General features: G+C 43.0%; 1 protein-coding gene across 8 annotated transcripts in view; it reads left to right on the forward strand.

The window, feature by feature from the left end:
- TPD52 (tumor protein D52) overlaps positions 1-27,957 on the forward strand; it is a 128,040-nt gene that overhangs the window by 81,393 nt on the left and 18,690 nt on the right. For 5 of the 8 annotated variants that reach the window (XM_032250577.1, XM_032250579.1, XM_032250580.1 and 2 more), the window contains one exon: positions 26,193-26,308. In XM_032250577.1, coding sequence (XP_032106468.1) covers positions 26,193-26,308 — 116 coding nt within the window. Of the gene's footprint in view, positions 1-10,854; positions 11,422-26,192; positions 26,309-27,957 lie in introns of those variants that run through there. The other 3 variants (XM_032250598.1, XM_032250609.1, XM_032250587.1) reach the window with 3 other exon arrangements.

A 27,957-nucleotide genomic window follows, 5' to 3' on the forward strand; every position in this document is an offset into this window, starting at 1 on the left:
CTAATGTTCGATAGCAGTGTACGGTACCATAGTTAACAACAATGTATTGTATATTTCAAAACAGCTGGAAGAGAGGACTTGGAATTATCCCAACACAGAGAGATGATGAATACTCAAGGTGATAAATGCCTCAAATCCCTAATTTGATCATTACACAGTGCAAACATGTGATAGAGTATCACATTTGTACCCTCATACACATGTACAAATGTTCATATCAATAAAAACTATATACCAAAGCCAAACCTTTTTAGCTGCAAAATGTCTCTTATTTTCAAATACATATAGTTAGAAAGTGCTAGAGTCCTGTAGCATACGTATTCAGAGTTTACTCAAGCTTCCGCCCTCAGGCAGACTTAGCAGCTGTTACCTAAAGCCAGACTTGCAGCATCAGAAGTCACCTGGAGCTTGTCTGAAAGGCAAGAGTCTTGGGCTCCACCCTAGACCTTCTAACTCCGAATCTGTGGTTCCTCAGACTCCCCTGGTGGCTGTGGTACGTAGTAAAGTTTGAGGAGCACTGGTTGGAGATCTTTTACTTGAGCCTGTCATCATGGAGTCACTTGTCAGTATGAGGAGTGACCATAACATTTCAACTCAAACTCTTATTTCTAAAATGAAAAATCTGTCTATTGTAGCTAATTAGGTACATGACAAATATCAAACTCTCTTTCCATTATTTTCTGGTGTTCTCATGTTCTGACAATGGTAGTGGCAGGAACATGTCCTTAGATGACCGAATTGAAATAGTAAGGCTCTTTCATGTATTTAGAATCCAGTCTTTGACTCGTTGTGATAGGGAATTCAGGCATTCTTGAGACTTCTCAACAGATTCTGACTTTCCCAGGTCCAGGCTTATCCAGACGACATGTTTGGAGATCGGCTGAGAGAGGGAATGACACTTACTCTTATTGTATGTCACTCTTGCTCTTCAATATTTGAGAGACGCACTGTATAAAGGAAAAAAACCTTCTGTCCTGGCTTCTGACATTAACTCAATTTTAGTTACTTTGAGAGGGCAGAAGAACATTCTACCTAGAACGTTAAGGATTCCTAACAACTGAAAATTTCTTCGCAAGTCAATGGACCAAAGAAATTATTTCTTTAAAAGTAAAATCTATTTATCACTTAGAGTATTTGCTTTTAGTTCTAAATAATTTGTATATGTCTGCTAGGTTATGCCTTTTTATTCTAGAGAAGAGGCTCCAAAGAGGATATATATATTTTTTCTTGTAATACTGTGCTTTAATAGTCTTTTGTCCCCCATTGGGATGGAAAACAAAAGAAAAAAGAAGTGGCATTCCCACAGGAAATATTTCCTAACTTTCTAATGCAAATTTCTAATATGAAAACTGACACATATTTTTAAAAGAATGCCAACATGATTTAATCTAGTTTCATTCAGTTTAGGAACTGAAGTGCCCCCAGGTAAGGAACAGCATTCCTGAGCCTTCCTGTGCCCCTGTCCCCCCATCCCCACTGTGCTTCCTTTTCTGCATTGTCTTCTTTGCTCTTAAACACATGTTTTAAAATAAAACTTTTTTTTTTTTTTTTAAAGAGATGACACCATCATAGCTCACTGTAGCCTTGAACTCCTGGGCTGAAGTGATCCCTTCTGCCTCAGTCTCCTGAGTAACTGGGACTACAGGTGTGCACCACGGCGCCTGGCATATTTTTTATTTTTATTTTATTGTAGAGACAGGATTTTGTTTTGTTACCCAGGCTGGTCTTGAACTCCTGGCCTCAAGCTATCCTCCCGCCTTGGCCTCTCAGAGTTCTGGGATTATAGGTGTGAACCACCATGCCTGGCCTAAAATACTTTTTAAAACTTTTCATTTGCTTCTTCCCTTAACTCTCCTCCACTGTGCACCACTTCCGCTTATCTGACTCCTACCATCACCCTCACTAAAACTTCACTGCAAGATCACCAGACGCCAAGTCTCATGGCTTCTTTAGCATTTGATCTTATCTACTTTCTCTCCTCCCTTTATTCCTGTGACATTGGTCACTCAAGGTTTGCTTCTTGAGAGCAATGGAATTGGAATCCCAAGTTTTCCCACTTACTAGCACTGTGCTGAGGGCAAGACACTTAATTTTGATGTGCCTCAGTTTTGTCCTAAGATCAGGGTAGTAAAAACTTACCCCATAAAGTTGATGCAGAGTGCATAGAAGAATGTCTGGCACATAGTAAGGGTTCCTTAGGGAAGAGTCATAACTACTGTCATCATTGAGGGTCATTTCTTGCCCTTTGAGGCCCTTTGGGCTGCATCCTCTTTGTAGGTGTTCACTCAATTCCCCCCTCCCTTTCGGATGGCCTCTCTTCTCTTCAGCCTTTTCTTTGATGATGTCTGGGTTTCCCACATTTACATCTTTGCCCCTAACATTTTTCCTGGGGGGCAGAAGTTTAATTTCTAACCTCAGGCTGACCGTTTACACCAAAAGTCTCCCGAGCGTGAGCGCTGTAAACCATAGCTGCCAAAATGCAGCTCATTCTCTTACCACCTGGAAGTCTGTTCTGTCTCTTCCTCAGTCCTGCCTCTCTCTTGTCACATCTCCATTAATGCTGCCACTGTCCTTTACAACTCCTGCTGTACCATCACAGCGTTTGCTTCTCATTGCCTGTCACTGAGTCCTCCAGTTGATCGCCAGCATCTGTTGTCTTTCCATGGTGTCATGCAATGTGTCTTTGCTCTGCTGTTCCCGCTGCTGTTCCCTGTAGGGCACAAGCTGTTCATATCAGTTGGTTGGGCCGCCATCACAATACCATGGAATAGGTGGTTTGAACAGTGGACATTTATATTCTCATAATTCTGGAGGCTGAAAGTCCAAGATCAAGGTGCTGGCAGGGTAGATAGGTTCCTGGTGTGGGCTTGCTTCCTGGTTGGCAGACAGCTGCCTTCTGGATGCATCCTCCCTGGCCTTTTCTGTGTGCGTGTGTGAGCATCCCTAGTGTCTCTTCTTACTGGGACAGCAGTCCTCTTGGACTAGGGCCTCACCCTATGACCTGTTTAATCTTAATTACCTCCTTAAAGACCCCATCTTCAAATACAGCCATATTGAGAGTTAGGGCTTCAACACATGAAGCTGGGGAGAGACAGTTCAACACAGAACACCCTTGGCACTGTTGCTGGGTAACTGTCCTGACTTCCCGTCTCCCCTTGGCAGTCCAGCTTCATACAAGGATGAGAATAATCTTTCTGACACATGGCTTTGGCCTCTCCCTCCCATTCCCAATTACTCAACTTGGCTCCCCATGGCCCAGATGCAGCAAGAGGAAAATGACCACTGTCGGGTGCCTTTCCTCATTTCTCAGTTCCTTAGGCTCACCCCTCTGGAAATTGGAGATAACATGACTGACCCCATGTTATTGAAGGATTAAATGAATTCTAGTGAAGAATTGTTGTTTTAATCTGATTTAAACCAAGTTCCTACTCTCCAGCCTCCATTTGAGGTCCTCCATCACCAAGTGTAATCCCATGTGGTTCCGGGGCCAGCAGTCTCCCATCACTGGGATGCAGACTCTGCATCATAGCAGGATCCCCAGGGCCCTTGGACAGGAGGGACTGGCTTATCCTTACTGCCTGGTTCTAGGCTACGGCCACAGGATGGAAAGGACAGCGCCTTGGAGGCACCTACCTACCTGGCTTCAAATTCCAGCTCCTTTACTTGCTAGCTCTGTGTCCAAAGACAGGTTTACATAGCTGTCCTTGTCTTGTTTCCCCTCTGAAAAATGGGGAGAGGTGGAGGTTTACCTCACAGAGGTTTTGAGGATTAGCTGAGAAGTTTTGTAAGTAACAGAGCATCTACCCTTGTGATTTTAAATTGAATTTCATGTTTCAAACCAAGCACTTTTTATTTGGAGTCAAGGTTTGTTTATTGTGGCACAGCGTAGGGAGTAAAGGGTGTGGGGTGTTCATTAACCTCTCATCCTCTCTGCCTTCTCACCCTGTGGGACAGGGCCCCCCCGGTCTCCCTCTGAGAAGATGTGACTAGCAAGGGATGTGATGGGAGACTTCTTTTCTATGGAGGGTAAACCAGCCTCTGCTTCAGTGGAAGGTGGAGAGAGCCCTTCCAGCTCTCAGAAGGGGCCGGGAGCTGGAATGTGCCTGTCTGTGGCCGGAGCCCAGTCCCATTAGGCCCTGCCCCCATGATTGCTGTGAGAGGTGGTTGCTCCCTTTCTTCCCAGCTCCCTCAGGGCTTGTGAATGTAAGGCAGAGGAGTTCTAGGGTCTTTTTTTTTTTTTTTTTTTTTAAGCCCTTTTCAAATTTGCAGAAGGATTGCAAGAATAAGAATAATACAAGGAGTACCTGCTCCTGCATTAGTTTGCTGAAGATAACAGCTTCTAGCTCCATCCATGTCCCTGGAAAGGACATGATGAAGTACCTTTTTATGGCTGCATAGTATTCCATGGCATATATGTGACAATAACACGCACTTGGGGGTGCAGGGGAGGGAGAGCATCAGGAAGATTAGCTAATGAATGCTGGGCTTAGGACCTAGGTGATGGGTGATCTGTGCCGCAAACCACCATGGCACGCGTTTACCTATGTAACAAACCTGCACATCCTGCACATGGACCCTGGAACTTAAAAGTTGATGGGGAAAAAAAAAGAACAGCTGCATTCTCTACTCAGAGTCACTGTTAACATTTAGCCCCAGCCAGTTGACCAGTCTCTCTGTATGTGGATGTCTGTAAACATGCATAGCCTTATTTTCTGAGCAATTTGAGAGGAAGCTGCATACGTCGTGGCCCCTGCCCCTAAATACTTGTTTGTGTTGCCTGAGAAAGGAAGTATTCTCAGCACAGTTGTCAACATCAGTAAATTTGATTTTGTTTTTTGAGACAGAGTCTCTTGTCGCCCAGGCTATGGTTCAGTGGTGCGAACTCAGCTCACTGCAACCTCTGCCTTCTGGGTTCAAGCAATTCTTGTGCCTCAACATCCTGAGAGTAGCTGAGACTACAGGCATGTGCCACCACAGCCATTTTTGTATTTTTAGTAGAAATGGTGTTTCACCATTTTGGCCAGGCTAGTCTCGACTTCTTGACCTCAGGTGATCTGTCCACCTCGGCCTCCCAAAGTGCTGGGATTGCAGGTGTGAGCCACTAGGCCTGACCAGTAAATTTGAAATTGATTAAGACTTTTATCTAATCTGAGGTAATATTCCAGTTTTTTCAATGGACCTAGTAATGTTCTTTATAGAATTTTCTTTTTCCTTTCGGTAAGGACCCAGTTTACCATCAGGTATGATCTTTAGTGGTTGCATCTTTTCAGTGTTATTTAATGTAAATTATTTTCACAGCCTTTGTCGTTTTTTTTTTTTTTTTTTTTTTTTGAGACGGAGTTTCGCTCTCGTTACCCAGGCTGGAGTGCAATGGCGCAATCTCGGCTCACCGCAACCTCTGCCTCCCGGGTTCAGGCAATTCTCCTGCCTCAGCCTCCTGAGTAGCTGGGATTACAGGCACGTGCCACCATGCCCAGCTAATTTTTTTGTATTTTTAGTAGAGATGGGGTTTCACCATGTTGACCAGGATTTTGAAGAATGCAGCCCCTCCTTTTTTAAAAACTAGAAGCTTCCTTGTTTTGGACTTGTCTGATGTTTCCTCATGATTAGATTTGGGTTCTGCATCCCAAGCCTGAACATTACATTACTAGGTATTCAGTGTCAGTGTTTGAAGATGCGTGTCCATCTCCCTCTCACTGGGGGATGGCCATCTCTATCCTCCAGTTGGGGAGGAGGGGTTTTCTCCATTGTACTGTTACTATACTTGATCTTAGCCAAAAGGCCAAGAAGCGGGCTCCACTGTATTGCTAACTATGTTTTTTCTTCTGGCAGCTAATTAATCTGTGGAGAGGCACTTTAAACGTCATGTAAATGTCATCTTCTTTCTCAAAATTTCTCCTTAGCTTTAGCATCCATTGATGATTTTTGTCTGAATCTTTACAAGGATGGTCGGGTGGCATTCTTCTGTAGTTCTTCCTTCTGTTTATTTATTACTTTCATGGACTCTTGGATTCCTGTTTTTCTAGTGGTTTATAATCCAGGACTGTCCATATTTTTTTTGGTGGCCTGATTGTCCCATATTTGGCTAGTTGGAGCCCCTTCGAGCCAGCTGCTGTGTCACTGGGACACGCCTAGATTCCCCAAGTATCCGTGGCCTGCTTCTCCTGGTCGACAACCACTCTGTCTCCCTTTGACATGTCCTCCAAGTAAATATTGTACGTTTCATAGCTTTTAAATCAGACTGTCCTTCATATGTCTTTCAAGTTTGTGGAGAATTTACACTGACATATTTGAGTGATGTGTTAACAGGCAGACAGAAACTTAATTTTCTTTACAGTCATTTGTGCCTACTACCATTTCCATTTGCAATGACATGAGTTGTCTCGGGTTATTGCCCTGCAGTACTGGCTTCACCTCTGTGCTGCCCTTGGGCTCCCTCTACTGGCGTTGTAGTGCATGAGCACTTTTCTGGGGTAATGGCATGGATTTCTCCTTCTGCCCATTTTCTTTCTTTTGGTTTGTTGGTTTCTCTCTCATAAATTATTAAACAAACATGGACCGTACAATACAGCCTGCTTTCAAACCTGATGTGCTTGCTGACTGCATCAAGAATATCTTTCCATATAAAATACATAAATATTTTTATATAATGTCACTGTTTCCATGTTTTTCTATTACATGAATGTTCTTTTTAGCATTTAAATAATCCGTTTTTAGTAGGCATTTGTATCGCTTTTTTCCATTTCAGGTAACATCTAAAGTGAACGTCCCTTGCATGTATACCATTCATAGGTGACGTGCTAAGTAGAGCTTGCTAAATGGGTAGGAACTTACAGGAAAAGGGGAGACTCTAGTTTGAGAAAATTGTCCAGGCTAAGTTGAGGATGTGTTCAACAAACAGGAAAGTCAACTTTGGCTAAAACATGATTGAGTAATAGGGGAAATATGGTCAGAAAGTAGGTATGTTAGGACTCTTACCGTTGAAATGATGAAATCCATCTCCAACCATAAGTGAACAAAACTGTGTTTGTTTAATACCAGGAAGCCCAGGGTAGCTGGATGCAGGGGCTTAGATCCTGCTACCCCATCCCTTACCTGTCTGTTTCTCCTTCTGTCCCTTCCCAGTCTCAGCACTTGGTCTCTTGCTTGTTGGCATGGGGAGGGAAGGAGCTGCCAGCCCCTCCAAACTGGCACCCAACAGCTTAGGTTACAGAGAGAGTCACTTTCTTCCAGTACTCATAGAGTAAACATCAGGGAAGGCCACTGACTGGCACTTTCTGGGTTAGATGTCTATCCTTAGGCCAGTCCCTGAGAACAAGGGGATGGGGTGTCTGCATGGATTGGATCTGAAGTACAGGCCCATGCCTAGGGCCAGGAAGCAGGTGAGAACTATGGACCTCTCTCCCCCAAGAACCCCAGGGAGCACGTGAGGTGAAATTTCTCTAGGGAAAGAGGGGTGAAGTCAACAAGGCAGCATATGTCTACTACACCGCTGTGCAGCCTGGTGCCTCCCACAACCCTCCACGTGGGTCTAACGTAGGGTGTGGATGATGACAGTAGAAACAAGGGAAAGATCGGAAGATTGTGGTACGGGTTGGTAGACAGCTCCCGGTGCTGTCTCTGTGCCGAGTGAGAGTGCTTGGATGAGACTTCTTTGGGGAGACTCAGGATGCCTCATCTAGAGGTGAGAAGATCGTGAGGAAAGCCAGTGAGTTCAGTCTCGTGCTGCTGACTTTGAAGTACTTTTGGAATATCCATGTGGAATTATCCACCGGACAGGACCAGACCAGATCTTATCAGGTTCTTCCCCAGGCCAGCTAGTCCACAGCAGGAAATAAAAAGAGTTGCCCGATACCAAGGTGTGTTAGTCCATTCTCATGCTGCTGGGAGGAAATACCTGAGACTGAGTAATTTATAAAGGAAAATGGTTTAATTGACTCAGTTCCATATGGCTGGGGAGGCCTCAGAAAACTTATGTGGCAGAAGGCACCTCTTCACATGGCTGCGGGAGAGAGAATGAGTGCCCAGAGAAGGAGAAGCTCCTTATAAAACCATCAAATCTTCTTATAAAACAGTTAGAGAACTATCTCATTCACTATCAGGAGAACAGTGTGAGGGAACCGCCCCCATGATCAATTACCCCCACCTGGTCCTGGCCTTGACAGGTGGGGATTATTAGATTTTAAAGTGAGATTTGGGTGGAGACACAGAGCAAAACCCTATCACGAGGCTTTCTCCTCCTTGCTGGGCTTGCCCGGTAGCCTCTGAGTCTGCCCTCTTTTAGCCTCTTTCTGCCTGCAGTGCATCCTTATACCATTTCTAGAGTCATCCTTATAAAACATATACTCCGGATGACTCACAGATCTTTAGTTGTTTTTTTCACACAGTATATCAAGTATAAAATTTGTCAAAGTCTTTAATGGCCTGCCCCCAAGCTACATTTCCATTTGGTATTTCTTTCAGTTCCCTTCTACTTTGTATTTGGCTGTTGAGTCAACTGAATTTTTGCCATTCCGTTAACCTGTCTGTGCTTTTCCTGCCTCTAGATTTCACTTTCCTTACAGGCTAGAATGTCTTGACTGGGATCTCACTGGAGATAATGAGAACAAAAACTGGCTCAAAGAGCCAGGATGTTGCATAAAAGTCCCAAGAGTGTATCGAAGCAGGTAAAATAAAAATTTTAGGCAATTACTTAAATTTGAAATGCCCACATTTATTAATAAGAGATGTGACATCTACATGAGCCATCATTTTTTTGTTGTTGTTGTTTTGAAATGGAGTCTCCCTCTGTCACCCAGGCTGGAGTGCAGTGGCACGATCTTGGCTCACTGCAACCTCTGCCTTCTAGGTTCAAGCAATTCTCCTGCCTCAGCCTCCTGAATAGCTGGGACTAAGGCACCCGCCACCATGTCTGGCTAATTTTTTTTAATTTTTAGTAGAGACGGGGTTTCACCATGTTGGCCAGGCTGGTCTCAAACTCCTGACCTTGTGATCTGCCCTTTTTGGCCTCTCAAAGTGCTGGGATTACAGGCGCCACTGTGCCCGGCCCATTTGTTTTTTAAAATTCCACCTTGATTAGGAGCCAAACCTTCAGGGCAGGTATCCGGTAGAGTGCCCTGGAGAGGCACAGACCCCTGCAGGTGGCACTTCACACACTGTGTGCTGCTGCTGGGAGAAGAGGGGGACAAAGACTGGGGGATTCTAAGACGAGGTGGCATTTCTGCCTCCGTGTTAAAGGATGAATAACTTTGACAGGCTGGAAAAAGCTGGCATTTCAGGTAGAGCATGGAGCATGGATGTAAGTACCAAAGGTCAAAGACATGGGCTTGAGAGATGGTGAGGATGGAGGTGACTGTGGCTTGCATTCTATCTGTGTCACTATTAATTACCTTCTAATGCTTTTGGCTCTAAGTGGAAGAACAAGTAAAGTAATAGAGAAATGCTTTTTCTACCACTATTTAGTGACCAAATGCAGAGTTATGGAGAGGGCCGGGGACCTCATGAACCATGCTCTTTCTAGTCCAGGGACATAGCTCCAATTCCTTTCCTGTCCCAGTAAGAGGCGGTGGATTTCAAGAAGCTAGACAATTCATTCTTTCAGATCATTAAAAAAAAAAAAAAAAACATTTATTTCTAAATATAGAATGAAGATAAAGATCTACCATAGGCCAGGCATGGTGGCTCACACCTGTAATCCCAGCAGTTTGGGAGTCTGAGGCGGACGGATCATCGGAGGTCAGGAGTTCAAGACCAGCCTGGCCAACATGGTGAAACCCCATCTCTACTAAAAATACAAAAATTAGCCAGGTGTAGTGGGTGGCGGGCGCCTGTAATACCAGCTACTTGGGAGGCTGAGGTAGGAGAATTGCTTGAACCCAGAAGGCAGAGGTTGCAGTGAGCCGAGATTGTGCCATTGCACTCCATCCTGGGCCACAAGAGCAAAACTCCGTCTTGGAAAAAAAAAAAAAAGACCTACCATAAATAGAGTACAACATGAGACTAACAAATATATCAAATAAAAAAATCATTCAGCATATATTTTGTATGTAAAAAAAAAATCTGAAGTTAAGAGGAATACAGACCATCTTGGTGCATATGCATTTTATACGCCAAACATATACTGATTTTTTTTTAATGCTTAAAATATATTAGGTTTCATACTTGCTTCCAATCCAAGCAGAGTGTATCTGAGCTCTTTTTTTAGGTTTGAAAAAGTAGAACACTGCCTTTTTTTTGTTATGCAGTAACAGACCATTGTCCACCTGAAGGCAGGTCACCTTTATTTTTACCTTCTTAATATTAGAACCAGCAGGAGCTGCAGGAGCTGTTGCTTGAGCCAAGGCCGTAGCATAGAAAAGTTCTGCAAGAGAGTGTGCTAAAGGAAATACATTTGGTGACTTGGTTTTGTTTTACAAGCTAACGTGGCCTAATCCTTCTGCAGGGTGGGCACGCAGGTTTATTGCAGTTCTGCTGAGCCATGGCCTTAGACAAACAAAGAAGGCGTGGGAATACCCGGAAGCTTTACTTTCAAAGTGGATTCCTCTCCTTCCAGTGCATGTAACTGAAGCACCATCTTTCTAATAAAAAAAGGATAAAAGAAAGTCAGTCTGAAGTTTTTGTGACACTCAGCCAGATTCCACATTAGATAAAATAATCATGGAAATACAGCTTTATTTTTATACCAAGTTGTGCTTAGAAAGCTGATTGCTAAACCAGGAAGCTTGGCTTTGAGAATTTTACTGTAATCCAGGGTGGAAAAAAAAAGTATCACCCAGATGGCATTTGTGGGAGATTACTGACTGGTAATCCCTCCTTGTCCTAGAAGATTAAGTCTGCCCTGGTGTAGTCATGGTCAGATGATTTTTTTTTTTTTAAATAAATTGTAGTTTCTTGTTGTAAGTCAGTTGGTGCATGATGTTTGCCTGAACTGTTGGTACATCTGGGCCTTACTGCAGAACCCTGCCCTCCTTTGTTGACTGAGGCAAGCTCCCTCCCTGCCCAGGGTTTTCATTGTTGATCAAAATTAACACCAGGTGGTGAATAGAGCCCCTCCTAAGGTTGCTCAGGATAAATCATTTATTAAATAGGTCTGCTTGTCAGGAGGGTGTGAAGGCGCCCAGGAGGAAATGCTGCACCTGGGCCTGGGAGCCAGGGGCCTGTAAGTCCTGGGGTTGATTTCTTCACTGAAGTTGCACCCTACAAAGGGAATATGGCCAAAGCAGCACTCAACTGAAGGATGATATCAGGCAATTAGAAAGCCATGCGCTCTGCGTTTGTCTGGAATGGATTGTAGAGAAATGGACTTATATGAGGACTACCAATCCCCGTTTGATTTTGATGCAGGAGTGAACAAAAGCTACCTCTACTTGTCTCCTAGTGGAAATTCATCTCCACCTGGATCACCTACTCTTCAGAAATATGGTAACTACTCATTTTGTAAACTTGAGTTTGCTTGGAATAAAACCTAGACATAACTTGGGGTTTGCCTGGCTTTAAAATTATTAGTGTAAAGATGTCCAGGGTGGTGTTGGGTTGCAAGTAGCAGGCAAGCTATTCCAGATTCAAAGTACAAAGATAGATGTCTCGTTAAATATTTAGAATATGTGTATACTTAGGAGTCAGATTTTAAAGTTAGTACTATTTATACGATCAGTAGACTTTTCCATTGATAGATATTCCAAGCTCACTTTCAGTTTGTTGAGCTGGTAAATAACAAAAAAGGAGGAAGCTGAAGTCTTTGGTTTCTAGGTGCTTAGGTAATTTATGACAACTTTCCTGATTTTTCTCTGTAGTAAAATGAGGGTTAAGCACTGACTCAGTTCAAGGTCTTGCTAATGACTGTCCTGGCTTGAGAGCAACTTTACAGAAATAGCTAGGCAAGAGTTTTTTTTTTTTTTTTTTTTTTTTTTTAAAGAAAAACTAGGAATTGCTGTACCTTTAGAAGCAGTTATTCCTTCCTGTCTGCCAGTATGAGATTGCTGGAAGGCCAGGAGCACTGTCAGGGAGGCTCTTCCTTAATGGGCACAAGGCAGCAAAAAGCCAGAGGCAGCTTAGCCATCGGCCCCGCCAATCCCCCATTTCATAGCCACTGCTGGGAACTGGTTAAGTGACCCTCTGTGTAATTTGCCATAAATAAGCAACCAGGTTTTCCCAGAAGTTAATTGTTTCCTTATTAATGAAGAACAGGTCCCATTTTGTTCTTTTTAAGCTGAAAAAATGGGTAACTTAGGGAAAAAAAACATGGTAAAGGTGACAGTATGAAACTTAGTTTTAGGTATTTTAGGTTTGTGTATTTGCCAACAGTAGGAAGCGTGTGAATCATCATTCTTCTCTTGGATGTACCTGGTAGCCACCTTTCTCCAAAAGTAGCTGGGATTTCCAGGAAGGAGAAAATGTTGAATATAACAGAGAGGGGCTAGAGCTGGTCTCTAGAAGTTAGGGGCCGGAGGCAGAGGCAGAGGCAGCAGCTTGGTATCTGCTGGGGGAGTCTGATTGCCAGGAGACTTTCTCATGTGCTGACCTTGCCTTGCCCAAGTGCCCCCACCTTGGACCTCTGTAATAAAGGGGCCTGGGCTCCCCCTTTGCCCAGCCCCCTTCTAACTTATACATCTTATGTATAAGCTAATAGGGGATACACAGAATGGGGAAGTTAGAGCCCAATAATGGACCAAAGCCCGACTGACTTGCAGAGGAGGCACGGAACCTTTGAGAAACCGGGGCTGTGGTTTTGTGACTTCAGGTGGACCTTGATTGGTGTGGAAGCATCTAGACTCCCAGGAAGATTGACGCTGCTTGTTTTAGTTCCCCTCTACTCTTCTTCTCTCTTTGTTTCACCTCCTTCCATTTTCCCAGCTACTGTCATGGCTGCCTTGGGATGTTTTCTGCCCAAATCAAGGCAGTGGTAGGGTTGGGTGAACCTCTAGGCAAATTTTGAAAGATTGTCTTCACAATTCCTATTAGCTATTCGAAGGAGCCCGGGGTTGTGAGATTTAACAAATTACTAAAAAGCAAATGAATAACAGCAATGAGAAACTTACATAGCTAGGTTTAGTAGTTTGCATTAATTGAAAGAAAGGAGGGTGAAGAAGCATTAAAACAGTCAGCAACCACCCTCAGCAGCCATCTGTAAGAACATAGTGATTCTAAAATGGCCACATAAAATGGGGTCCTGGAAGAGGGATTACTCCTCTGTGCCCGTGACCTCTCAGGTCATAAGAAGCATGCACACCTGTCTGAACATGAAATATGGTTGGTTGATGGAATAAATCCTCTGTCCTCTGTGTGTTTGGACTCTTTGTATTTCTATGCAGAAACTCTTAGGACCAATACATTATCAATCCATTAAGAGTTCTTGTGGCTTTTGGACACTGTATATTTTCTTAACTGGCAGGCAGGTAATACAGATAAAAAGGACTGGTATGAAAAGGGATCCTTACTCAGAGAGGTTGGAAATACTGATCTGAAAAGGATGTGTTCTCTGATATTTATCCAAAATGCCATCATGGGGCAAATGGAGAGGTAATGAGATTTAGTCTATAGTCAGGATGTTCCTAAGAAGTAATTTAAGTGAAGGTTAGGATGAGGACAGTGGCTGGAACAAAATGAGGCCTTTTATTAGGGAGTTTTAAACTCCTTTGACACAGTCAACCCATGTTCAGAAATGCCTCATACCTCTTTACTCGCAATGCTCATAAATGCAAGTATCTATCAATAACTGAAGCAAAATTTTATGAACCAGAACTTCTCCTTGCTGTGTGTGATGTACTCTGATACTTTATACTATTTTATGCCATTTCTTCTTTTTAAAGTGCTCATCTGGTTCTGCTAACTGGATTTTACAACCCATAGTTTGAAAACACCAATTCATAATAGTTTTAGAATCTGGAACATAAACTCTGTCTTTTTTGTTCACTGCTGTTTCTCCAAGCACCAAGAATAGTGTTCAACATTATTGCTCAAAAACTGCTTGTTGAATGGATGAGTGAATGAATGAATGAATGAATGACACTGCTAAGGACTAGTTCACACTCTGGTTGATTTTACAGATGTGAACATTGAGGCTGAGAGACGCCCATGATGTTCTCACTTCATAGTGTTTAGTTAGGCTAAGCTAGGACTAGAACTCATCTGTTAATTCTTAAGCTAGTGGTTTGGTTATTTGTTTTGTTTTTTTAGGCTACCGCATCTCAGCCTCTCTGGTAATGGATATTCTAGAACAGATGAACCATTCAAGGCTTAAGTACTCCTTTGGTCAAGCATTTTACTGTGGGGGTAATTTGTTGATACTTTATGGCCAGTTGGATCTCAACATTCTGTTCCGTCTTTGGGGTTGAACATTATCAGCACCAGGGTCTCAGAGCTGCGGTCTTTTGTTGCATTACTCTTCCATTCTGAGAACACACGTAAGGATAATTTCCCAAATGTTATTTACACAGCATCTATCTTCTCCTTAAGAATTTTCTTTTTTAAAAAAAATTTTTGGCTAGGCGTGGTGGCTCATCCTAGCACTTTGGCAGGCTCAGGTGGACAGATCACTTGAGCTCAGGCATTTGTGACCAGCTTTGGCATCATGGTGAAATCCCATCTCTACCAAAAATACAAAAATTAGCCAGGCATGGTGGCACAGGTCTGAGGCCCCAGCTACTTGGGAGGCTGAGGCAGGAGGATCACTTGAGCCCAGGAGGAGAGGATTTCAGTGAGCTGAGATCACATCACTGTACTCCAGCCTGAGTGACAGAACAAGACTCCATCTCAACCCTTTTATTTTAGGCTCAGGGGTGCATGTACAGGTTTCTTATATAGGTAAGCATGTGTCACAGGAATTCGATGTACAGATTGTTTCGTCACCCAGATACTAAGCCTGGTACCCAGTAGTGTTTTTTTTTTTTTTTTTTTTTTTTTTGGCTCTTCTTCCTCCTCCCACCCTCCACCCTCTGGTAGGCCCCAGTGTCATTCGTTCCCCTCTTTGTGTCCATGTGTTCTCATCATTTTGCCCCCATTTGTAAGTGAAAAGGTGCCCTATTTGGTTTTCTGTTCCTGTGTTAGTTTGCTAAGGATAATGGCCTCCAGCTCAATCCATGTTCCTGCAAAGGGATATGATCTTGTTCTTTTTCATGGATGCATAGTATTCCATGCTATATATGTACCACATTTTATCCAGTCTATCATTGATGGGCATTTAGGTTGATTCCATGTCTTTGCTGTTGTGTATAGTGCTGCAGTGAACTTATGCGTGCATGTGTCTTTGTGATGGAATGGTTTATATTCTTTTGGGTGTATATTCAGTAATGGGATTGCTAGGGAGAATTTTCTAATCTACTGGAAGATGCAGCCTTGGCTTATGGCACCTTTGGTTACTTCTAGTGACTTAAGGAAATATGAGCAATGGAAAAATCTGACATTTTAGTTTAACTCTGTCACATTTGAAACTCTAGAAAGACTGAAAAGTCAAACTGAAATTCCTTAGCTTATAGTTCTTTTCATTCTGTTTTACCCTTTTTGATTTTCACTCTGTGTCATTCTCACTTCTTTTTAGGGAAGTGTTTACCACTTCTTAAAAGTTTTTCATGATTGCAAAGGTCTTAAATGGCAAACATGACTATGGTTTACAAAATAAAAACTGGAGCCGAATCGAAGAGATGTAGAATTTCCTTATTCCTAGAGAGGAAATTTAAGGATGGAAGAGACTTCCTCTCTCGGGATTCTTGACATTTCTCTATGGCTGACCTTTGTCACTCTTTTCTGGAATGTCCCAATTACTAGTTTTATACTTAATTTTGGGGCAGGGGAGCAGAGCAGTGGGGAGAGGAGATGGCTCTGAAGTAACTGACTGAAGATTTTTTCCTTTTTCTAAAAAAAAAAAGATGAAAGAGATTTAAGGGTCTATTTAGAAATACCTGGAAGGAGCAAGTAAAGCATTTGAAAATACTAATAAGTTTTACCTGGAGGATCGTTTCTTCTCTGTCCACTCTTTCTATGAAGTGAAGCTTTGGGAGGTGGCCTTCTGACTTGGGTGAGGACCTTGACCACTCACTGTTCAGGGTCCTGCTTTCAGAGCTGAGTCCAGGAGCACTTTGCACCCAATGTGGCTCCCAAGCGCTCCTTTCCCTTTCCTAGTGCAACCCCTCTCCTCCTGGTCTGTTTCCTTTTCTCTCTAATAACCCAGACATTGGCCCGTTACGCTTGTGAGGAGCTTGGGTCTCCCCTTAAATGAAGTGGATCAAGTTTTCTCAGCTTTTTTCTTCCCTGCTACCTTGACTACAATTACTCAACTCATTTTTCCCCCTAAGGTTTTACTGTTCTTGCCATGGGCACACATGGGAAAATTCCAGCCTGAGCTGCTGCAGCCCTCTCTTCTGAAGGCACTCGGTGGCAGACAGCAGGTACTGACTGTCGTGTCCTCTTAGGTGCTCCCTTGCCTTAAGTCAGTTTTGCCCCATTGTGGGCATTTGACCATGTTCGGAGATGCTCTTTCGGTTGTCACAACTGGGTGTGGGTATGGGGCTGCTGCTGCAATCTGGTGAGTGGGCCTGAGATGCTGCACAGGAAGGTGCTCTGGATAGTCCCCGCCTCAGTCATCCACCACGTGATGCCCACGTGATGCCTGTGGTGCCATGCCTGAGAAGCGCTGCCCTAACTGGATGCTTAGTCTTTTGGGTCTCCCGAAGACAACCACTGTGGGGTGGGGACTTGTAAATATTCCTCCCACTTTTGGGATTTTATTACATCCAGAAACAACAAGGCACCGAGAGTGGGAGCCCCAGGCACAGACTTTTATGGGGGAAAAAACATCTTGTGATCTTTTTGGATGTTACCAGTAAACGTACTTCGAATGATAGGTTTAAATCTCTTTTTATGCCTCTGGGTTTAGAAAGGAGGGATGCATATTCCCTCTTGTTTGTGCTTAAGTAAAACAGCCATAGAGGCTGAAGTTTCTTACTGCAACTCTGGTCTTAAAGTTATTGCTGCCGCCTTGAAGACTTGTGTAGGAGAGGTGTGTGCACCTGTATTTTCCAGAGACTCTTACAGGGCTCAGATATGTGTTAACAGATTCTTTCTTGGGTAGGCAGTGTTAACATGCAGGCTAAGTAGCAGATATCTTAGACTCCATTTTGGCATCTTTTTCCCTGCTAGTTGAATTTTTTTGGGGGGCAGCCGACATATTATTTCTGTGATATCATTTCTGTCCCGTCTGTATTACCATGGTACATTTGACTGCACACTCTTTTCCTGTAATATGAAGGTAGGTGACCTGCCCCCAAAAGTGACAATCTTTGGACAGATTACATATGAAATGGAAGTTGTATTTCTTTAGGAAAGTGACATTTCATGTCTGCTTTAAATAGAAAAACTTTTGTAGGTAAAAACAGCAAAGTGAAAATACAATATGTAAAATAAAAAGCCAAAGATCAAAGGAGAGAGAATGAAGGGAGACTGGGTTCTTATCTTTCCCTCTAACTTGACTGTCTACCTTACTGTAATCCATTTATTCGGAGTGTTGACAAGAATCTGCTGTGTGCTGGACTCTGTGCATCAGACACCATGCTGAGGCTAAAGACACAGGATTGGAGCATGAAGGCTGAGGATTGCCCAGCTGCAGGCTGTGTTCTTTACAGTAGACAGGACTGGAGGTTTTTATACCCAGAGCCATGGCCTGTTTCACAACCTAGGTCACGGGGTCCAGGGGAAATCCTCCAAGAGCAGAAGACACTTGAAGCTGATTTATTGAATCAATGTGAGTGGGACTTGGAAATAGGGAGGGGGTTTCAGGCAGAGAAAATAATATGTAAAAAGACACAAAAAAAGAGTGTGTTTTAGAGATAGCAGACATGGTTGTACAACATTTTGAATATAATTGATATCACCAAATCAGGCTCTTAAAAATCGGCCAAAAAGTATGGGAGGTACATTTAAACTTGTTTTGAGTTAATACATTTCTTTCTCTCTTTCTTTCTCTCTCTCTCTTCCCCCCCCTCCTCCTTTCCTTTCCTCCTTTTCTTTTCGTTTCTCTCTTCTCTTCTCTCTCTCTCTCTCCCCTCTCTCTCTGTCTCTCTCTCTCTCCTTTCTTCCTGTCTCTCTCTCTCTCTCTCTCTCTCCTCTCTCCTTTCTCCTTTCTCCTGTCTCTCTCTCTCCTTTCTTTTGACAGAGTCTTACTCTGTTGCTCAGGCTGGAGTGCAGTGGCGCAATCTCTGCTCCTGGCAGCCTCCACCTCCTGGGTTCAAGTGATTCTCGTGCCTCAGCCTCCCGAGTAGATGGCATTACAGGTGTGTGCCACTATACCCAGCCAATTTTTGTATTTTTAGTAGAGTCGGGGTTTCACCATGTTGGCCAGGCTGGTCTCGAACTGCTGGCCTCAAGTGATCCACCGCCTTGGCCTCCCAAAGTGCAGAGATTACAGGTGTGAGCCACCATGCCCGGCCAAGTTAATACATTTCTTGGTGGGTGGGGGGAAAGCATATCTTTCTGGAGGAACTGCAGGTTGGAAGGTATAGTGGGAGTGTTGGGCTGGTGAGGGCAGTCGCAGCAGATGGGACAGGTGGTGGGGAGTGGGGCCAGATTGTCCAGACAAGGAGCTTTAAGAGAAGCTGGGAAGCCATCAAAAGACCTAAGCCATGGGCATGGCATTTTCAGATATGCATTCTAGAAAGCTCCTTCTTGGGGTGGGTTGAGGAATATTTGGAGGTATCATAGACTGGCAAGGAGCTTAGGGGCAGGAATCTAAGCAACACATAGTGACAGCCCACACTAAGCAGGAGGGCAGGATTGGAGGCAAGGAGTGAAGTGGATGTCCAGAGAATGAGATGGAACCATGAACTCTCAGAGAGGTAGGAAGAGAAAAGCCAGGAGGGAGGAGAGGAATGGAGATTTCAGACTGAAGTTCAATGTCAGATGGCCTTGGCAATGCTAGATGAGGGTAATGGCCCAGAACCATCCTTAGTTGAAGGGAAGTGGAAGGGGCAGAAACAGGGTTGCAAGGGGTTGAGGAGCAATGGGCAGTGAGGAAATGAGACCTGAGAGCCAAGCCTCAGGGAAGACAAGAGGGGAGATAAGCAATTGCCAGGACAAGTTGTAGGGCATGGAACCCGGGGGAAACAGCACATTGTTAGGTGTACCCATTGTTTACAGGTAAGGGGCTTGGGGCTCTTTGAAGATAAATGTGGTTAAAGAAGATCAACAAGCTAGTAAATGGCTGAATCAGTGTTTATGCCCCTTTCCATCTGAATTATTCTCCTGGGGCTGCAGTAGCCATTCTGAGTGCCTTATCACTGAGTTCTGGAGGTTAGAAGTCTAAACGGCCTCCTTCCCTCTGACACCTGCAGGGTAATGAATCCTGCTGCCTCCTCACTTCTTTCTGGTGGTTGCTTGCAGACCTTGGTGCTCCTTGTTCTGTAGTGACATCACCCCAATCTCTGTGTGTTCTCTGTGCTTTGCGCTGTATATCTTCACATGCTCTCTTCTCTTTCTGTGTTGAAATTCCCTTCTTATAAGGACATGAACCGTTGGATTAGAGTTCACTAATCTAGTGTGACTTCATCTTAGCTTGATTACATCTGCAGAGATCCTGTTTCCAAATAAAGACACATTCATTATTGTCAGGGGCTAGGAAATTGAAGACATCTTTAAAGGCAGCAGAATTCAACTCACAACACCATCTAATTTCAAAGCTCATCTTGTCTTTTTCTATGCTTTTAAGAGTCTGTCCTCAGTTTTCTCATCTTTATATTATGAAACATTTGACTTAAACCAGGGGTCCCCAACTCCCAGGTGGTGGACTGGTCTCCATCTGTGGCCTGTTAGGACCTGGTGAGTGGCAGGTGAGTGAGCATTACCACTTGACCTCCACCTCCTGTCAGATCAGTGGTGGCATTAGATTCTCATAGGAGCATGAACCCTGTTGTAACCGCGCATGCGAGGGATCTAGGTTGCAGGCTCCTTGTGAGACTCTAATGCCTGATGGTCTGAGGTGGAACAGTTCCTCCCAAAACCATCCACCCCCCATACCCCCATGGGAAAATTCTTTCATGAAACCAGTCCCTGGTGCAAAACACATTGGGGACTGCTGACTGAAACAATTCAGAATTCTTCCAGATCTAAAATTATATGACAGTGGCCAAAAAGCTTTTAATCAGTAATCGTGGAAAGTCTTGAAGCACTTGGTCATAATTGGAATAAAAGTCAAAGATGAAGAACTAGAGGGAAGAGAACTATTCAGGTGGGTGCTCCAAAAGGGGGGTTGGGGCTGCACCCACAGCACCCAAGCAGAGAGAGGTGCTCCCCAAACTCTTACTTGTGGCTTAAGTGTAGGTTCTACGTTTTCAGTAAAAACGCTTTTGCTGCTTTCCCTTATTGAAATTTGTGGAAGTATGTGGCAAATGGGTGGTTATGCATGGGAAAGTAAAGAGAGAGTTCCTTGAATTAAATTTTGAATGAGTAATTCAGTTCAGATGCAGTATTAACATTGGCTCTGTTCTAGGCACTGTGAGTTCTGAGATGGAAAGATAAGAAAGTGACATCAGGACTTCATAATCTAGAACTAGAGACGTGTTCAGGACTAAGCTCTTTCCTGTCCTTGGTCACTCTGCCCTGCCTTTCTCTGCTCTGCCTGCACTTGTATGCACACATTTCCACTTCGTCTTCTGCACGTGACAAGGACTCCAGAGTCTTGAAGTGTTGTATTTCATCAAATCTGAGACACCACAGATGGTCAGATATTGCTATTATTTTGTGTTTCATTAAGTGTAAAAAATGCTGATAGTTTAAAAAAAAAATCCTGCTTTATCGTCACTTACATTTTTAAAAAATCTTTTTTGAAAAATTATGTTTAGTGGAGATGGGGGTTTCACCACGTTGCCCAGGCTGGTCTCGAACTCCTGGACTCAAGTGATCTGCCTGTCTCCACCTCACAAAGTGCTGGGATTACAGGTGTGTGTGAGTCACTGTGCCCAGCCTCCTAAAAATTTTTATTTAAATTTTTGTTGTTGTTGTTTTGAGACAGGGTCTTGCTCTGTTGCCCAGGCTGGAGTGCAGTGGCATGATCGCACCTCAGTGCAGCTTCAACCTTCTGGGTCCAAATGATACTTCCACCACAGCCTCCTGAGTAGCTGGGACTACAGGTGTATGCCATTGCCATTATACCTGGCTAATGGTTTTTGAGTTTTTGCAGAGAGAGGATCTCACTTTGTTGCCTAGGCTGGTCTCGAACTCCTGGGCTCAAGTGATTTTCCCACCTTGGCCTCTCAAAGTGCTGGGATTACAGGTATAAGCCACTGTACCTGGCCAAAAATTTTATGTTTATTGAAGTTCGTTTTTAGACTTATTCAGACATTTACACTGATCATTAACACTCCTGTGCATATTTTTTTAAATAAAAAGGAACATTTCCTAAAATGTTTTACCATAATCTGTGTCTATTCTATTGATTTATTTTCCTCACATAAAATGTCTGTGGTGCAGCCTTTTTTAATAGACATCTGTAACTGGACCTGGCATTTTCTAAGCCATTTTGCAAATTTTGAAGCATGTTTGCAGGCAATGACCATGTCACAGTGACTGTTTGGCTGATTAACTGTACAGTACGTCTCAAAGATGTAAGATGTAACAAGTATCTTCAGATAGATGGGGTGTGTCTCTGCTTGTCTTCTCTGTCCTCACCCCTGAGACACTAGAACTCTCACCTGGGCATCAGTGAGAGGCATTGCCCTGCCATTGGGCTCCAGACTCTTCCCAGGGCAGGCCACCCACTACCCAGCTTGCTGGAAGGACTTTTCCAGAGATGAGGCTAGACTGGTCACTCTCCCACCTATAGCTCTTCAGGGATCCCATGGATGGAACTGACAGGCTGACGATCCGTATGCACAGTTCGGTGGAGAGAATGAAGGCAATGGCTAAAATGTTAATAACCCGATGGAAGAAATGATCACTCATTTTCAGTCACTTGGGTTGATAATGTTGTCTGTGACTTTTTAAGTCAGGGATCCTCACAAGTTCCTAGACCCTCAGGAAAGCAAAAAGTTCCTATGGAGAAAGACTAGGCCCTGCTTCCTTGTCCTACCATTATTATTGATATTTCTCCAAGAAAAAGTGTTTGTGAAGGAGTTGAGAGACAGAAAGACCCAAGTATTAATCCCACCTCTGCAACTCTGAGCAAATTATATCGCCTCAGAGGACCGCAGTTTCCTAGTGAAAAAAAATCCTCCTCTCGGTTGTGGGTTTTGGGGTGTTTTTGTTTTTATAACACGTAGACTTCCCCTCACAGTGGCTGGTGTATTAGATGTCAGTAGATATTAATTGTATTTTCCCCACCTTCTTTGTCTTTTAAAAACAGCTTTCCATCAGATTCTGAGAAAAACCATTAAAATTAATGAACAAATAAGAATTTTTGGATTATTTATGGTTTTCCATAATCTATACTTTTCATTCATTCATTCATTCATTCATTCATTCATTCTTGCTCTGTTGCCCAGGCTGGAGTGCAGTGGCACACTCTTGGCTCACTGCAACCTTCGCCTCCCCGGTTCAAGCAATTCTCTGTCTCAGCTTCCCAAGTAGCTGGGATTACAGGTGCCTGCCACCCCCTCCCCTGGCTAATTTTTTGTATTTTTAGTAGAGATGGGGTTTCACCATCTTGGCTAGGCTGGCTTTGAACTCCTGACCTTGTGATCCACCTGCCTTCGCCTCCCAAAGTGCAGGGATTTACAGGCGTGAGCCACCACGCCTAGCAATAATCTATACTCTTAAGTGTTCTTATTTTTCCACCTTTTTATTTTGTGAATGAGGAGTTAATCTTCTCTCCCAAAAGCCAGACTCTATTTTCATATTACATACCATATTATTACTGAACATACAGGAAACAGGATCATACCTAGACGAATATATAAGGCAAAATTTGGATTCCCAGGTTTGGGGCAACTTGAGTTGGAATTAATGAAGACTGCTTTCGATGTAATCTGCCAGATTCTTTCACTTTTTAAGGTCTGATTATTGCTTCTAGACACCTTTCAGGTCTGACCGTCAGCCCCCTACTTTTGTCTTTGTTTTCAGATCAGTGATTTGAAGCATTTGTTTTTACATCAGACTGTCTACGTTTAAAATCTGACCTCCACCAAATATTTAGGTGTGTTAACCTGGGAAAGTTGCTTAATGTCTGTAAGCTTCAGGTTCCTGATCTGTAAGAAGTGATGGGGATCCCCCACCTCACCCAAGTGTTGCACATAAGTATTTAAAGCACTTAGTTTGGACTTGTCTGTAAATGGAATGCATTCCATCATGGTGGCTGTGGTTAAAAATTTTCTAAAGGCATGACTGTGATGTTTTGCTGGTGATTTTGGTATCTGCAATTCTGTTCTTCCTTGATGTTCTTTAGTTTCTAATTTTTTCTCTCAGACTACACCTTTTAATTTTAATGATGATGATTTGCTGCCACCTACGGGCTAATGTGGAAAGAGCAGAACATGTAATTCCCAACTTTCTTAGATGCTGAATATAAAATCTTCAGGTCATCCTGGCAGATTTGAAGGCACCTGGACAACCAGCCATCTTCTTTTCTGGGAGATTTGTTTTCCTCGATAGCCCAGCTGCATACTTGAACAGAACCAGATTCCCCTTGGATTATTTTTGGAATTGCGCAGTATACGTAAAGCATTGTTAGCAATCAAATACTGTAATTTCCCCCTTGTTTGAGTAGATTTGCAAAATATAATGTGTATCAAAAAAGCATGAAAGAATCTTTGCTATTTAAGGCATGGTTTGGTACCTGAGTTTTGTTTGTTTTATTTTGGAGATCTCTTCTAGTTGGAGAACTTGGGAGTTCTGTACAAAACATTAAAAATAAAATAATGTTTACAGGCATCTCTGTTATGATTCCTACTGTGTTGCCTTATGTGATTGTTACTTGAATGCTTGACTCCCAGTTTCAATCTCATACTCCTTTCTTCACATAATCTGACATAGAGGATACAGGCACACACAGATCCTGGGAAATGGCAGTACTGGGAAATGTACTAGTACTGACAGTACTTCGTACAGCACCTTGTTCACAGTATGATTTGGCAGGAGTTGGAGTAAGAGGTGCCAATGCCAGATAGCAGGAGACGGGTCCAATAAGGGCTGTGTGCCAACCACAGGGGTTGAACTTTGCTTTGAAAACAGTTAGGAACCACCAAAGGATTTTAAGCTGAAGAGTGACACAATCAGATTTCTATTCTAGAAATATTATTTGGGCATTCCGTTCACAGATATTTTAGAGGAAGACCTAAGGAAGCAATTATGTATTGAGCTTTTCTACCTACTGATTGTACCTATTAAATATTGTATATGCAGTCAAGAGCTTATTCATTTATTTTTGCCAGTCCGATTTGTGGTTTTTGAATTATTTTATTTGTGTTACTTTAATGCCTTTAACAGTTTTGTACTTCATTTCAGGTAGGCACTATTTTGGTGCTGCCATGCTGGTGATGGCGATTATTACAATTATTAACTACTGCTAATCAGCGAGTGTTCAATAGACCTTGTACCAAGTGCCTTTGTAACTTGTACACCATGTAAATAAGCATCATCTCATTGATTCCTGTAATTCTCTAATGTTTGCTGTGACACTGGCTGCTTGTTCCACAGTGTGGTTACTCTCCTTCCCTTTTCTTCTGTGTCTGCTCCCTGGCACCTCACGTTGGGCAGGATGCCATATTGCTGCTATGATTGAATTGGCACTTCTCAGAAATGGTCCTGGGGGGTAGCAGGGAACAACCGTAGTGGCTGTGATGCACACTGGCAGGAAGAGCAGGCAGAGGAGTAAACCTTTCCCTGATTTCTTTGCCAAAAAAAAAAAAAAAAAAAAAAAAAAAAATCTGTTGCCAGAGAAGACTCTGCAATCCCAAACCTGTGAACTGAACGGAAGCCTAGGGTAAGGCAGCTGAGGCCAGTAAGGGGGTGACAACAAGCTTAGTCACCAAATAATATGCGAATACAATATTTTTAAATTAATGTAAAAGAAAATCATGAGTCAAATTATGCAATTTTAAATAAAGATGAGATTAGCAATGGTGTTGTTCATGCAGAGCCAGGTTGGAGTCTGAGTCAGAAGGAAATACCAGCAATACTAATCCTTCCAGTTAAAATTTTGGAATTTTGTTCATCATGGGTTCTTTGAATTTGGTTTTTAAAAAATATTACATTAAGATATTTATATTGGGTATTTTAGTGGCTTCTTCAATTTTGCACCCAGGATTGGGGTGCCTTTCTGGCCTCATCTTAGCCTGTGGGTGAGGGTTGGGCAGGAAAAGAGAGGGGATCTAATGGGTAGCTGCCTCCAGGCACTCTCCAGTCATTCTTCCTGATAGGCTCTGCTCCTCGGGGAATGGGTGCGGCGTGATTGGTCTTCAGTAGTGTGGAATGTCTCTATGTGGCTGTTGGTCATGTCTCTGAACATGTATCTTAGTACTCTTTTATAAGGGTATCTGGATGAGATATATGGTTCCTTTGTTTTTTGTTGTTGTTGTTGTTGTTGTTTAAAGCTATAAAGAAGTGGCAGTGCCTCATGCCCGTAATCCAAGAACTTGAGGCAGGAGGCTGAGGCAGGAGCATGGCTTGAAGCCAGGAGTTCAAGACCAGCCTTGGCAACATAGCAAGACCCTGTCTCTACCTCTTAAAAAACGCAAACAACCAGCAAAAACAAAACACCCAAAACTACAAGAAGGTGTTTTCTACCTCCACTAATGGAAAGAAACAGAATAAAATTGACTTAGGACATTTAGTTCTTGCAGTGGTTACTCCTTTACTGAGCTCAATGAAGTGTTGGCTTTGATTACCACAGCAAGCTGAAGAGATGTGCAAACTCCTGCCTTGGGTTAGTGGGAAGGGGCTAAAATCTTTAATCTAATTTATAATGATTTACTTGTGCAGCCATTTAAAGCATTTGCAAGATCTCATTTCGGGCCCTTCTCTCTTCTGCTGTAACTATATTGTGAATGCTATATTTTCTAAATTCATAATTTGGCAGAGTCTACTTGGTGGTTTCTGGTGGTTGGTTCAGATTTTCTTTTGTCCTTTGCTGAGAGAGTTAGGTCATTTGAATGTCCAGAGAAAAGATACGTAGATCTGCTGTTATTGGCTTTATTCTGGCTGGGACAGTGGAGGAGCTTAAAGGAGGATTTTACTTAGATTTTGCACTTTAAAAAATTGTTTAAATCCCCAACCAGGTCTGCTGAGAACAGACGCAGTCCCTGAGGAAGGAGAAGATGTTGCTGCCACGATCAGTGCCACAGAGACCCTATCAGAAGAGGAGCGGGAAGAACTAAGAAGAGAACTTGCAAAGGTAAAGAACCATTCCTTTTGCAACTTTATTTTTGCACTTAAAATGTACTGTCATTTATGTTTCTAAAGCACATGGTGCTATGTTTATAGTCAGTTCCAGGGGATAGAAAGCATGGGTGTTTACTTCTTCAACAGGTCTTGAGTAGGGGAGAGGTGATAGAAGAGGGTGACATCAGTTCGTTTTTATATGAGAAAAATGTATATATGGGTAAAATGGATGTGAAAAGTAGGGTGTGAAGCAGGAAATGAGTGAGAGTAGTAGGGAATGTCTTTTAAGGGATGTCACTCATGTCTGATACACTTGCTCTTCAGTGCGTCAATGACTTTGTTCCACCCTTGGTTGTGTTGCGGAGATGGGCACTTTCGAACTTTCTTCCTCTTTTCCCTCATTCTAGATCCCTCCTTCCCTCCCCTTTCATTTCTCCCTCCCCTCCTTCCTTTCCCGCTGTCCCTTCCCTGCCTTCCTTCCTTTTCCTCCCTCTTTTCCTTCCCCTGCCTCCCTTCCTTCCCTCTTTCCCTCCATTCCCCTCCCCCATTCCCCATCCCCCTTCCTCGCTTTTTTCTTTCCTAACTTCCTTTCTTCCATGAAATTCGTTGAACATAAAAAGTAACCATTTTACTTTATTATTTTTATTTTATTTTTTGAGACAGACTCTCACTATGTCGCCCAGGCCGGAGTGCAGTAGCATAGTCTTGGCTCATTGCAACCTCTGCCTCCCAGGTTCAAGCAATTCTCCTGCCTCAGCCTCCTGAGTAGGTGAGATTACAGGCATGTGCCACCATGCCCAGGTAATTTTTGCGTTTTTAGTAGAGACAGGGTTCACCATGTTTGGCCAGGCTGGTTTCAAACTCCTGACCTTAAGTGATCCACTTGCCTTGGCCTCCCAAAGTGCTGGGATTACAGGAGTGAGCTACCTGGCCATTTTTTTCTTTCTTTCTTCCTCCCTTCCCTTTCCTTTTCCCTTCCTCTTCCCTTCCCTTTTGATCTTTTTAAAGAATGAACTTTTGCTTTTATTCATTCTCTCTGTTGTTTCCTATTGTCCATTTTATCTGCACTCTAATCCTTATTATTCCCATTCTTCTCTTAGCTTTGGGTGTGGTTTGCTATTTTAAAAATTTTTCTCTAATTCCTTAAAGTGTAGAGTTAATGTCATCTAAGAGTGATGCTGTAGGTTCTTCTTTTTTTTTTTCTTGGTAGCTGCATCACATTTGATTTATCCTTTTTTCAATTGCACTAATTTTGTGTCATGTTCTCTAAAAATTTAATTATCTGCGAAAACGTTTTACTGAGCAGTACTTACGTTATAAATAAAGGGCATGTTGTCTTTGAAATCATAGAAATACTGTGCAGGTCAGGCTGAAAATAGGGCTTTGCAACAAGTCAGGAGACACATTTCTCTGAGGATGTTGAATGTTAATGGATATACGTTAGGGACTAATTTTTCTGTTTCCTGGGACATGAAGTCTCTTCCACTTGTTGTCTATTTCTCTCTGAAATAGAGTCTGCCCTTTTCCCTGTTCCTGAAATAGAGAGTCCACCTGTTTTTCTGGATTAGCCTTTTGTTCTACACTGTTTGTTTTTTTCCTTTTCTTCCTAGCTTCTGCTTCCTCAAGTTTTAGCTTCCTCAAGCATATTTAAGCTTTCCATGA

Source organism: Sapajus apella, unplaced genomic scaffold (genome assembly GCF_009761245.1).
Source record: "Sapajus apella isolate SASKATOON/1434 unplaced genomic scaffold, GSC_monkey_1.0 scaffold3, whole genome shotgun sequence".
Lineage (NCBI taxonomy): Eukaryota > Metazoa > Chordata > Mammalia > Primates > Cebidae > Sapajus > Sapajus apella.